The 13,613-nt window shown below is 40.8% G+C and overlaps 2 protein-coding genes across 3 annotated transcripts; one reads left to right on the top strand and one right to left on the bottom strand.

Annotated features, from left to right (window-relative positions):
- Nucleotides 1-789: 789 nt before the first annotated feature.
- Nucleotides 790-1,811, bottom strand: LOC6636609 (uncharacterized). 2 transcript variants are annotated; one of them, XM_002060010.4, is made up of 2 exons: nucleotides 1,652-1,811; nucleotides 790-1,514 (listed from the first exon to the last, which is right to left on the bottom strand). In XM_002060010.4, the coding sequence occupies exon 2, from the start codon at nucleotides 1,440-1,442 to the stop codon at nucleotides 1,008-1,010; it is 435 nt and encodes a 144-aa protein (XP_002060046.1). In that variant the 5' UTR covers nucleotides 1,443-1,514; nucleotides 1,652-1,811; the 3' UTR covers nucleotides 790-1,007. The 2 variants fall into 2 exon arrangements, with proteins under 2 accessions (XP_002060046.1, XP_015023822.1); XM_015168336.3 differs by having other exon boundaries at nucleotides 1,588-1,805.
- A 3,895-nt stretch (nucleotides 1,812-5,706) lies between these two features.
- On the top strand, nucleotides 5,707-6,580 carry LOC6636543 (uncharacterized). The gene has a single exon (XM_002060011.4). The coding sequence runs from the start codon at nucleotides 6,069-6,071 to the stop codon at nucleotides 6,339-6,341; it is 273 nt and encodes a 90-aa protein (XP_002060047.1). The 5' UTR covers nucleotides 5,707-6,068; the 3' UTR covers nucleotides 6,342-6,580.
- Nucleotides 6,581-13,613: the final 7,033 nt, after the last annotated feature.

The following is a 13,613-nucleotide window of genomic DNA, read 5'->3' as shown; positions in this document are numbered from 1 at the left end:
TAACTGTTTGATTATTTCATTGACAAGCGGCGCTACAGGAAGAACCTGTAGCTCAGGCCCGGCTATGTCAAACTCGGCCAAATGGTCAAAAACGAGTAGATCTTCATTTCTCCGATTTTCCAGCTAATATATTCATTAATGCATTTCACTTCGAAGACGATTTGCATATCGCATTCAATTGGAAAAGAAGACACAGTTGGAGTTCAAGTCTTTTGATTGAGCTTTGAAAAGATTTTCACGTCCACTGACTGGGCCATAAAATGTGATCTCTGCAGCCGAAAATAACACTTGCAGCACGATTGAACTTTAAGCCGAATTCTTTGCTGTCTGCGGGCCGCATCGATTCAAGCCGCAATCGCAGCTAAAACTGGCCAATTTTTTTTCTATCCGTGGGAACTCTTCGAGTCGCGTCTGGCATTCGCCTGTGCGGCACACATTTTTAGTTAGCCTAGACGAAACTGGCTTTCAGAACAGGAATTTCCACTCCTACAACAACACAGAGCGCTGTAATTGACATTTGCAATACCCTATGCTGAGAGTAAATCAATACTGTCACGAAGTGTGTTACATGAGAGATGAAGGCACTAAGATCTTATCCCTTCAAAGGCGGATACTTGGATCAAAGGTATAAAAGAGATTGGGATTAACTATACCCCACATATGACCTCTGCACGAGTATCTAATCGTCGTCAAACGGAAAAGAATCTATTGCTTCCTTTCCTCATGGAACACACAAGGCTTTGGGTTTTGAAAGCAAAGAATGGGATAAACTAAACGCCACGTATGATATAGAGTATTTAGAGTATTTAATGCCCCACATATAGAGTATTCATTCGTCGTCAACCGGAAAGAAGAGCTACTCCTCTTTCCTTTTCACTAATTGCAAAGATTTTTTGCTCTTGTTTTCAACTTGAAATTCTTTGATTTTTAATCGTCAACAATTAAGGTCAAAATACGAAACTGGAACTCAATGTACAATAATAAAATAAAATACAAATTGCGTAAATCTAGACAAATATTTCCGGGCCAAAGATGGTTACTTTTGTTTGATATGCGGCACGGGGCTTGGGCGGCGTGCTGGGCGCCTTCCTCACGGGCGGATCAGCTGAGCCGGATGCGAAGCTGGAAATAGAACTGGAACTTGAGCTGGAGCTGAAGCTGAAGCTAGAGCTCTTGCGTCGGCGCATGCTTCGCAGCTCGTCGCGCAGCTGTTCCTTGTAGACGAGCTCCCGTTTGCAGGCCTGCAGCTCCTCGACGCTGCAGTGCTTTAGCTGGCGTATGGTGCGCGAGACCAGGCCGTCGATGATGTGGATTTTGGTACGCGACAAACGTGTCGGCTCCGCATGCCGCCGGGTCAGCTCACTTTGATACTGAAACAGCAAATAGCCCACGCTGGGACGTGCACCTCGACGATTCTGACTGTTGTTGCGTTGGCTTTCCATGGCAATTGTTTGGGCTTCGAGAACTCAGTTACTTCGAGCGGATGTGTGGCTGTGACTGCTTGGCAGTGCGAGCTGTGAATGATGTCCTCTTGTACTTTACCAGGATTATTTATATCTGGGCCAACAGAGGGAGGCGCCTAGCTACCTGTTGCGGCAACTGGACAATGGCTTCTCTGTGCTTGTGACCTGTGCGCGGCTCGCGTAATTACCTGGTGTCAAAGTGCGATGCCGTGTTATCGAATCACCAGATTGTTGTTGCCTAGGTAAAACCCACGTTTGCTCTGGTTTTTTCTCTGGCTTCTGTTGCAAATGTTGTTAAATGGTTGACGGCCCTTGCAAAGGTTGCCTTTGATTTATTTGTCTTGACTGAATTTTCGTTGGGCAGCAGCAACAATTTATGACTCGACCTTTGTATTAATATGCCAAGCTCTCTAGAAAACGCTTGGCTAGATTGTAGTCGTAAAAGCGAAAGTGTTTGCATGGGGCACTCATAGATACCCTAGCTTCAAATATATTCCCAAATATGAAATATTCATACGTTAATAACTAGAGTTTTCGTTGGAATGGAATGGAATTTTCAAGGCTGACATATGGCTATCTAATGTAGCTATATACCAAAAATCAAGGCTTTAGAAGAATCTCCCTGGCTTTGCACAGGTCACACTTGCGCACCCTTCCCGCCATTACCAGGCTTTGGCGCTTATTAAATCGGCTGAATTTTTCATTAGCTCAACTAATTAATACGCTTGAACTACTTCCATGTCCGTAGCCCTTGGCCTAATAAATGTGCTTTAATTTTTGCAGAAATATAATTTATTCTGGCTGTGCGCGACCCTCTTCCACGGAGTGCTTATTAAATATTTATTTATGAAGGAATCCCCGCATCCAGCCGTCTGATCTCCTCCTCTCTCACTCTTTGCCCCCCTCGCCGGCTAGGGCTAACATTTGAAAATTACTTTGAGCATAATTATTATTTTCACTTAATTTAATTGAGCTGCCGATGCGAAGTGCTCTAAATGCGCAATTTTAACTAAAACTTTAGCTTAATTATGTTAAAATGTGTGCCAAAGAAAAGTGAAAATTCCCGCTCCATTGTTTGTCTTTCACTCAACGCGCTAAGCGCTGCGACTTGTCAAAAATTCTTCCAAATGTGCTCGGCTGCATTCAACGACTACAACAACAACAACAACAACAACAACGATAACAACCGTAACAACAAAAACAATTATAACTACGTAAAGCCCACATCGAGCTCTGCCAGTGAAAGTTCGACAGGGCGCTTAAGCTTTAAATATTTTATTTAAAATGTCCTTTGCGTAGGCTCTTTCAGTTTAAAGAGTTGCTTGGAAGCAGGCAAAATATACTCTATAAAAAGTTCAAGGAATTCGAATATGATTTACATATACAATCCGAAATGTAGAGAGATACGTGCTAGATTCATGGCATATGCTACATATCCGTCAGGGTATTTGAAGTGCGACATTTCGTAGTTAAAAAATGCTTTCCTACATATTATGCTAATGCCTTTGCTATGCCTTATGCATGCCTCGCAATGCTCATATATGTATAAATACATCCATTATAAGACGCTGCTCGTTTTGTGGCGCTAAATGCAGGGCCCGCGAGTCACACACAAAGACGAAAACGTAGACGAAGACGATAAACGACCCACAAAAATCTGAAAAATCCCTCATAATGAAAATATGAAAAGAGCAATCGAGACCTTGGCTCATCGCCCGAACCCATTCAAAATGAATGAAAAGAGTATTGAATATATGTTAAAGGGTGGAAGGAGGCATGGCCAGCACCAAAGAGTACATATATTATAGGTGATATGGGCATGAGTTGGCTTGGAGAACTACGAAAATTGAGGATATATTACCATTATACCATAGAGTACATACATTCTTGGGCGGGATGAGGAGCTGCATCAATATCGGACACTACGAAAACTATTCTCTTACAACATACATGAAACGATTGGATTATTCTCTGTCGATATCTACCTTTCTCCCAGTTTCAGAGCCACAAAGTCTGTATTCTTTGCATAAGTCAATGATTTTAAAATATATATAGTATACACAAATATATATATGGACAAAGTCGCCTTTTGCATACGTCCCCCATCATAGTATAGTATTAATTATATATATTTATTAGGAATAAGTCCCACTTTGGATAACTCCCCCAATTTCTCCCAAAATTCTTGAAGAAAAGTTCATTCCTGTAGGCAGAGCTTTGATATACACACTCTATTTCAAGTCATATTTAAGCCTTGCAAATTTCATAAAGATCAGACTACAAATACCGAAGTTAATCGAGACTTTATTTCCTATAAACAATGTGTCTGCCGTGGTTAGAAGACGCAGAAGCAGAAGAAGAAGCAGCAGAAGAAAATGCAGAAGAAGAATCTACTGCGTAATGTGCGGCGATGAGTGTGTGTGTGTGTGGTTGTTCAGCAAGTTCAGCTGGTGCGATCTCCTAGTCGGGCACACTCAAATCGTTTGCGGTTGTCTTGATTATAATTGTGATTGAGCAGCAGCTGACCGATAAATTTGGATGCCTGAACGAGCACAACTTCGCTGCCCCGGGCACCTTCTCCTCACTCCTCTCCATGCTGAGTTGGCCAGGTGGAGCTTGGAGCGGCGAGTTGCGAGCGTTGAGCGCGTTGAATTGGAAGCTGTCTGCGAGCTGTCAAACGCAGCTATTGCTGTCCGCATCGATGGCCGCACTTCATTTTTGGCTTTGACCTTTTGTTACCTGACCCGCCGGCCGCGTTCACAGGCAATGTCGTGGGTGCGGGGCGAGGCAAGCGCTCATAAAACGCTGATGCGTCGCATTTGCTTAAGCCGGCGCGTGGTCTTTCCCAAGTTCTTAATCCGGCTGCGAACATCCTTTTGTTATTCTACATTCCCGCTACTGGCTGGCAATTATAAAAGGATTATGCCATTTGTGACCCGACTGTCCTCTGCCTCTGCCCGTCAGGCACTTCCATATATATTTCATTATGACGCACTTTAATGAATTACCTGGAAGTTGTTAGGTGCACAAAAGGCATCGGGAATTTCACGCGAGCTCTGTGCAAGTTCTAGAACATTTTTTGACTCTCACAATGGCTATGCTAATGAGCCACAAGATGCGACACATGGAAGCACACGTGACAATGACAGCAGCAAAAGCACCTAAACAAACAAATTTCAAGAACTTACTGGAAATGTTACCAAAAAAGGAAAACAACGCACGAAAAACCAAGCTGACAAAAAGCATAAGTAATGGTAGAGTACAATGAAGACTCGTTAATTTCAACATTCGTTATGACAGCATGGTGAACGTTTGTTAATTAAACCATTCAGTTAATAGAAATTGGGACTTCCGTTTTAAGAGTAAATATATATCCAACCCGTATTCAGCTAAAGAGAGATAAGAATTAATCAACTTTATATGTAATATAAGTCGTAACAAAAGACTATGATGCGTAAATACTCAAGATGATGCGTGTATTCCTTTACAAATAACTCGTCAAATGGTGCATACCATAATGAGAACATTTCGGATATATTCCCCGAATCGGAAAGTGTCATTGTAAAAATTAAAGCCCTAAGCTTAAGTATGTAGGCACGTTTGTAGTACATATAGTATGCATAAAGATCGGGCTCTAAGTGCCGAAGTTAAAATCAGAAAAGCATTTCTTATACATAGAGTGGGATTATGGAAAGAAGAAGCACAGTTGCGGCGGAAAGTGTGTGTTTTCTTGTGAATGAATTAAAGGAGGAAGCTGAAATGCATATTAAATGAAATTGTCGCTCCTCTGCTATTTTCTAATATTGTGTAGGCTAATAATAATAATAATAATAAATATACAACTGATAGACTGGCTCCGTATATGTTGCTTACTCTTTTCAGTTCTAGATAGAAAAAGGTATAAATTTTAGATATTCAATATATAGTTGACCCACATTTCCAGAGGCAGCCAATGTTGTTTTCGTATAATGAATATGACAGAATATGTCAGAAAATGAAATATGGATCAATATTAATTTTCATATATATATATATACAACTACAAGTTCTACCCTATAAAGAAGACATATCCTCTTTAGATAAAAATATATAGTTGATCCACAATTTCAGTGGCAGCTAGTTTTTCAATTCATATAATACAAATGACAGAAATGTGGATCAATGCTAATTTTTGTATAAATTGCCTTAGAACTGAAAGACTGGGTTCATACGTTTTACCTACCCCTTCAAGCTCTTCATATAGATGCCATATCATCTGGGGTAGTGACCTGTTTCTCAACGCCCCGTTGAGAACGCGACAAGTTCTTTCATGCCTCGCTGCATTCGAGCAGCTGGCTTTTGCGCTTATTTGTATTTGCATTTGGATATGGATATAAGTGTGTGTGTTATGGCTTGTAAGCCAAACGGTTAGCGTTCAAAGTGGATTAGGCCGGATTAAGCCACGAAATATTTTTGCACAAATATTTACAGTTGCCCGACCTGAGGCCAGGCACAGGTACAGGTAGCACCCAGGTAGAAGCGAGGCACATATAAACCACGTTCAATGCGACATTGTCTCACACTTGATCAACGGCAAGCAAAGCAACAGCAACAACTCAGACAAAAATGGAGCACGACAAGCTGCTGAAGCCAACCGTCTCGTATCATTTATTCCTGTACCGCGAGGAGCTGGCCAGACGGAATGCACGCCAGCTGCGTCTGTCCCGCACCAAGATCGAGATCACGGACGAGCTCATCTCGCGTACGGTGCGCAACATCAAGAGCTGCAGCATGGACGATCTAAAAGCGGTCAATCGGGAGCTGATGTTCAAGCGCAAGCTGCGGCACAATGTCTCCAAGCTGCGCAAACAAGCCAAGACGCAGAAGTCGCATTCATGACACGAAGGAGGAGGAGAAACGTAGACATAAGTGGGAGGTTATCGAGGAGCGTCAACAAAAAACTGTATATAAACATTTTGTAAATAAAAACTCTGATTAGATTATGCAACAAGCAACGGTTGTCTTTTGATGCTGTATTTAAAAGTATGCTCAGAAAAATTGAGCATATATACTACCAATGAATAGTATTGGTAATATTGATTAGAAATTAAATGCATTCTAAAAACATTGGCAATATTTCTAAAAGGGAGCATAAATGTGTGATAGCCATACAGTTTTTCTAATTGCAGAAAAATGTTCAAGAATATAGAAAAATGTTCTAAATAATTATCAGAATAATTGTTATCTTTTATAAACAATTTATTCCTGAAATCTGCTTAGTTTCTGCCAGAGGGAACCTTTCTATTTTTCTGCTCCATTACAAAATAATCACATTCCAAGGCGATTGGCTCTATTTAAAAAAAGTAGTAGCTAGAAAAATATCTTATAAGCAAGTAAAAATGTCTGGAGCTTAAAAATTTTTCTTAAGGCCAAAAAAGATTTCTGGAACATAGAAATAGGTTGCAAAAGTGAATCAGAATAATAGTCAGAAAATAAAAATTGATTCCCGAACTCAAAGCTGCGACATAGCCAAAAAACTAGTAATAAGCGAAGCGGGCGATTTGGGTCATCACAAAAAAAAAGCTCAATAAACATTTTGTCAATAAATGATACTGATAAAATTCTGCACTGGAAACGCTTACCGCTTGCATATTATTTGCCAAAACTTGTTAATTTGATGGTCTATTCAAAAAGTGGAGAAGCTTAAACCCCAGTATAAATGGAGAGAGAGACGAAAAAAAACTGTGTAGCTGAATCAGCAAATGCCGCACAAAGGCAAAATATAAACTTCTCCGACTTGGACTCAGATTTCGACTTGACTGCAAAGGCGAAATACGCAAAAAAAGTCGTTTGCATTGAACAAAAGTAAATGGCTAAAAAGCTAAGCAAAAAATGAATTTCATGTTAACGGCAAAGCAAAACCAAAATGCTGAAGCTCCCTGGTGGAGTGGCCTAGGCAAACCCCCCCCCGCCTAGGCTAACCAGTTGCAAAAATATTGATTTTTTTGTGGTCAACAACTTAATTAGAAATTGCAAATGCAATTAAAAAACGCAGCGCCACAAATACGGCCGCCAATTTTGTTAAATCAAATTTAAATATATAAAAAATGTATATAGAGGTTTTCATATGTATATATGTCTATGGCCGACCGCTTTGTAGCGCCATGAGAAACCGAAACAAGTTCGCTGCATAAATTAACCAAAGTCAAAGTAACGAAATCAAAGTGCCAAACAGCACCAAACAGCAGCAGCAGCAGCAGCTGAAGAGAGCGCAAAGATCAGAGTTGATTTAAACACACTGCAAAACAAGAAAGCACTAGAAACATATACTAGACGAAGACTTAATGCACTCACTGTCAAAGCAAAGCGATTAAACTTGGATAAGCTAAAATAAAATCCGTTTATCACATAAACATTTCACCGAATGCGCACTCAAGTAAAGCCTACAATAAACAAATATTGTTGTGATATAAGACTCTTAATGCAGGTTACTGGTTCGAATCCCTTGCTTTTAAAAAAGCTTGTGAGTTCAGTTCGGCTTACGCAAGCTGTTTTCCAAAATTTTCCGTCAATTTTGCGTCTGCTGTCAGCACAGTCTAAAAGTGTTGCACACAGACTTAAGTTCTGCGCGTTTCACAACACTAGATATCCTTTATTGATTTCTTTTGGATAATTGTCAATGCTTTATAAACAAATTTTAGATTTAAATTTTCATTTCAACATATTTATATCTGCGACATATAAATAAAACTGAACTTAAGAGAAGTAGCTGGTTCAAATCGATGCAAAGAATATGCACATTGCCATTGGTAAGCTTAAAGTCTCAGTAATTTCTAACACCATTAAAAAGGCGAATTTAATTGTATTTAGCCATGTTGCAGACTGTTAATAATAAACTATTTATAATTATTGCTAAGTAGATTCCCCACAAAATGGAACCTAAAAATAGCAAAAAAGTGAGTCTCAAACCGGCTCAGTTAGCTGCACTTACACATAAATAATATGGCGAAGCGCACTTTGATTAAGTTACGTATGCGGTGCTAGAGTGATGAGACCCTGGGGAAGTGTATGCACAGAAAAAGTTAGCAACTAACAACAAAGTCACGATATAAATAAAGAGCAGTCAACGTTAACGGCGAGCAATTTTTTGTTGTTGTTGTTATTGCTGGCCTCTTGGAGCTGCAAAATTTATAACTTGACATTGTTGAATTTATGTGGCCAAAATGTTGTAATAAAACTCGAGCCTCTCAACACATTCGGGCCAAAGTCTGGCGCAGGCTGGCCGTGCGGCTGGCGCCAGCGCTTGAAATGATTGCAAATATCATTCCCAATTCAATAATTGTCTTAATTAAATATGTGCACATTAAGCATATATATTTAATCATCAGGCATTAGATATTGGCAGCGCTTTTGGGCCATCAAAATTCTTGAGATACTTTTGTGGCTGTGGGCATACATTTTTGAACAAAAGTGAATACAAAACTTTTGCCGGGCCGCAAAAATAACAGAAAATAATACAGAAATAAATTAAGAAAAATTGACTTTAATTAATCCTTATGAGTTTATGCAACAAGAACAGCAACAAATTTTATTTCGATACTTTTCGTGCTGCTTTTGATTGATTCCGCAATTGGAGCGTTCTCAACTCCTAAATCCGGCCATAATCCGTGTATTTATATAACATTAAATGCTTTGTTTTCATTTCATGGCATTATAAAAGTCGCAACTCAACTCGACCCGGCTCAGATTTCGACGATATCTGAAGGACAGCTGGGCTTAGAGTTCTGTTCTGCTCTTGACAAATGGGCATTTTGTGGCTGGCCATAGCAACAAATAGCAGCAGCAATAACAGCAAAATCATCAAATCACGACTTGAGCGCCTTTGATTGACGTGCAGCCAGAAACGGCGAAGCACAAAAACGGCGACAACAATAACAGCCAAAGCAATGGCAACAACTGATTGTTCATAATTAAAGCTAAAAGGCCCGCGGCAAGAAATTTTCGCAATGATTCTGTGGGCCGTCGCGGCAAATGGCAAATGGCAAACGGCAAAGAGCCAGCCGAGCTGCAAATTATCTCAGACCAGTAACAGTATATAAACTTATATAAACATGCACTGCGAGAAATTCTTGAGAATGGTTTACATTAGGTATCAGATACTCAAAACAGAGTTTTGATACTTAAAATAAGCTTAAAAATGTTTGTAATTTTAATTCATATTTTCGAATTACCCAAATAAAAATGTATATGTCAAGAATTAGGAAACTAAGCAAGTAGTCATTGAATATGGCTTAAAGGAAGTACCAAGTACTTAAAACAATAATTTGTATACTAAAAACAAGCGTGGAGCAGACTTAATTAAGTAAGATATTTTTTTAAAAAGGTACTCTGAGATTTATGTGTTAGGCTTATCCCAAATCAATATTACAACATTTCCGAAATTAAGTATTGCTTTTAAGATGCAAATTTCGCACTAAATAATTACTTGAAATAAGAATTTTCTGCTAAATCTAAGCTATTTCGAACCTCTGCGAATTTCGACAATTTTGTTCTTTCGCTAAGTGTATTTGCCATGTATCTGGCAGCAAATACCTGCAACAGTTACATAGACAACTTCGACCGCATGTCACGCCCCGTTAGGCAGCAGCAGGCAGCGCCCGGACTGCTTATTAACGCATAATTAGCATATTTAGTCTTGGTCTAAGATTGTGATTCCAAGCTGTCGCACAGGTCCACAAGGCACCCGCCAGCCCCCTCCATCCAACCAATCCGCCCCCGCCTTGAACGGTGCCGCCTCGTTGACATCGGCTGCAATTTGTCGATTTGTCACACAATTTCAGCAGCAACGAATTCAGTCTTCATCCATGCAATGGGGCAAAGCGTTCCCCCTTTCCACTTTGTACTTCTCCCCTCCTTATTGCCAACGTCTTCGGCGCCGTTTCCATCATCGAGCGCCAACACGGTCCGGTCCGTTCGTGGTCATTGCGAGCTAAGCCTCATTTAGCTACAGCACTCTATTACTTGAACCAATTGCCCAGTCAGGTCGTGGAGCGTGTCTGACTAGCGGTTACCCTATACTCAGTTCCGAACAAGGTGTGGAAAATAACAGCTTTCAATTGTATCGCTGTTAAGTTTCTCTCGTAACGAAATGTTGTGTGCGCAAAGAAAATCGCTTAGTATGAGCTCTTACAAAATTTTATTTGAAAGCTAGGCTTGAAAATGTGGATGTATGTCGCTATATTGTCGATATTTGGAGATTCATTTATAAAAACGAGACCATAAGATGCTCTTAACATCCACAGCATCCACAAAGAGAGCGGCTGAAGATCGATTTATATTGATTTCATAAGATTAAAGATTAAATTGATCTCTGTGGGGTAAGCAAGATGTGCTCCGAGACGAGCGTGTATTTTGACTTGTCTAATTTGTTTTTGAGGAAAGTATCGATAGAAACAGACTTTTTTTTAATAAACAGGAAAGATAAAAAATTCTTTAGCTGTTGTTGCTTATAAGATCAATACATAAATACCGAAAGGATTCAATGTTGCCTTCTGCTGCCTGCTACGTTCTTTGGCACAAGCATGTTATACCCCTCTTACACAATTTACATCGGTGTAGGGTGTAACAAGCGGCCGAGCGACCTGCCGCCCACCTTTCAGTTGTTGCTGAAGTTGTCATTGTGGTTGTTGCCGTTGCTGTTGCTGTTAATGTTGTTGTTGTTGTTGTTGTTGTAGTTGTTGCTGTGGTGTCTGTTACAGTTGTGCTGCTTGTGCCATTCACTTTATGAACATTTCAGTTGCCAACGCCAGCAACAACAACAAAAGCAACAATTGTCGCTTTGACATTTAACTACAATTACTTTTTAGTGGTCTTTCATTGGCTTTGCCTGCTTCGTGTTGCCGTTGTTGTTGTTGTTGCTGCTGCGACATTTTGGTCTGTTTGCCCGCCCCTCACCCCTCGATGTTGTCTATAACGAAACTTGTTATAATTAAAATATGCGCATTTTTTTCAAGGTGTTGCTGGCAATTAAATTGAAAATGTTTTTCTGCAGCCAAACAGCTGACCAGACCCAGAGAGAGAGAGGGAGAGAGAGTGAGAGACCTAGAGGGAGTGGGAGACGGAGAGAGAGAAAGTGCTGGCCAATAAATCAAGGCAAATGCAAACAGAATCTGCGCTCTGCGCATTGCGTGTGACAGCCATGAATAATGCCTACTTGAAGGTATAACCAATTTGGCCATAATTGCACTGAGCCCAAATGTGATGCCCGACAATGCTCCCATCGGGCGTACCATGTGGTAGTTTAGTTATGCTCTGTTGGCCTGAACTTCGTTTGGCCCGAACCTGTTGTAGTTGCTGAAATCAGCCACAGGGCCATAGCAGCTTTAAGGTGTGGCTACAAATGCCTCTAAAAATACCCTAGCGGAGGGTAGTCCAAAGAAGAATAGACAAATACAATACCTTAAAGTATATTGTTTAAATACGAAAGAAAAATTGTTTGGTTGTTAAAAAGATTCTTCGTTTAGTTTGCTGTCTAAGCAGCTCGACTATGGGATTGAGTCTATTAGCTAATCGAATTTCCCTGCTTGTATAAACATCGTACAAGTATATATCACATATTTTCTATCGTATAGAATGTGAAACCGTACTTGAGCTAAGCGATTTTGAGGTTCCTTCCTGAAAACCCTCAACAGAAAAAGTTGGATAAACAACAGCTGAACGTTAGCCAGATTCTGAACTCTTGTAAGAAATGTGAGGAAGCAGGGCTTAAACCAAAACCTGGCTTTACAGATTCGACAAATCAGATTCGCGCACAGGGGTTCGATTCCCTTGCTCACTGCGCTCCTCTGGTACATATCATTTAGTCGCCCTTTTCTATTTATAGCTATAATATCCAGAGTATTTAATCTTCGCCAACTGAAAGTTAACTGTTTGTAGCTAGTTTTTTTTAGCCTATTTCTGTGTCTGTTATGGGCGTGGGCGCTTGTCGTGTGTTGGCCACAAATACCGCTTGCTGCCCGACTCGAGTCTGAAAGTGGAGCTGGCTAGCAAACTGGCTTACTTTCGCAGCAGGCGGTGGTTGCATTCGAGGTGGTTGCATTGTTGCAGCTAGTTGTTGCTGTTGTTGTTGCTCTGTGCACCGTCTGTCTATAACTTTGGCATTTACAATATTTAATCTCATATTTGCGCGAGGGAGGGCTCTCAAATGTCGCGCTCTGCCGAGGCGTTACGGCCAAATGGCACAACTTATGGATACTTAATGCCAGCGCGCTGCGCTTGCGGGCTGTTTGACTCGCATATTGGTGTGTTGCCTGGCAGCAGGCAGCATTCGGCTGGCAGCATGCAACATGCGGCTTGTCGCATGCGGCATGCGGCATCTATGGGCTGCAATTTAAAGCGTTTTCATTTTTTATGCATGCATTGCATAGCATTTGTAGCTCATTTGCATTCGTGGTTGTTGCTCGCCGCACATGTTGTTGTTGTTGTTCTTTCTTCTTCCTCTTCTCGTTGTTGTTGTCGTTGCTCTGCTCGTTGTTGTTGCCGGCGTCTGCCATGCAATTTGCTGCAAAATGAAACCGAACAAACCGAGCGCTCAGCATTTGGCAGCATTAAATTTAATTTTATTAAAAAACTTTGAACCAGCCACATGTGTGTGTGTGTGTGTTGTGGGTGTCTCTGTGAGTGTGTGTGTGTGTTGTGTGTTGCCTGGGAATTTTACAATTGACAACATGAGCGAGTTGCTGTTGCTGCTTCGTGCTGCTGTTGTCGCTGTCGTTGTCGCCGCATGTTGTTGACGTGTCTGTTGCTGCCGTTTGCTGTTGCTGCCGTCTGCTTCTGCTGCTCGCTTTTTTGTTTTATTGTCGCCCTGTGCGGGCGTGTCGAGCGTCGCTGCTGGCTTTGATGACAACAGCGCTCGATAAAGTTTTCAGTTTTCAGCAGTTCGAGTGTTGGCAACGAGACTGAAATTGGTAACAATTACCTATACTTTTACAGCTTGCACTTTTTTGCTGCTATACTCTGTTTAATATGTGCGATACGAGTATATTGGTTCTGCAGCTGTCTCTTTGCTTGAGTGAAAGTCATTGTAGTTTTTTTATTAGCTACTTTGAGATGCTTCTGCTTCTAACATCTACAGACTTTGCTTTTGACTGTACCTTGACAAATGCCATATTC

The sequence above is a fragment of the Drosophila virilis genome, unplaced genomic scaffold (genome assembly GCF_030788295.1).
Source record: "Drosophila virilis strain 15010-1051.87 unplaced genomic scaffold, Dvir_AGI_RSII-ME tig00000116, whole genome shotgun sequence".
NCBI lineage: Eukaryota > Metazoa > Arthropoda > Insecta > Diptera > Drosophilidae > Drosophila > Drosophila virilis.
Note: the sequence above shows the minus strand (reverse complement) of the source record. Positions and strands in the feature narration are given on the sequence as shown.

Coding starts and splice junctions, on each gene's coding strand:
- LOC6636609 (XM_002060010.4), bottom strand. CDS start 1,442: ATGGAAAGCCAACGCAACAACAGTCAGAATCGTCGAGGTGCACGTCCC.
- LOC6636543 (XM_002060011.4), top strand. CDS start 6,069: ATGGAGCACGACAAGCTGCTGAAGCCAACCGTCTCGTATCATTTATTC.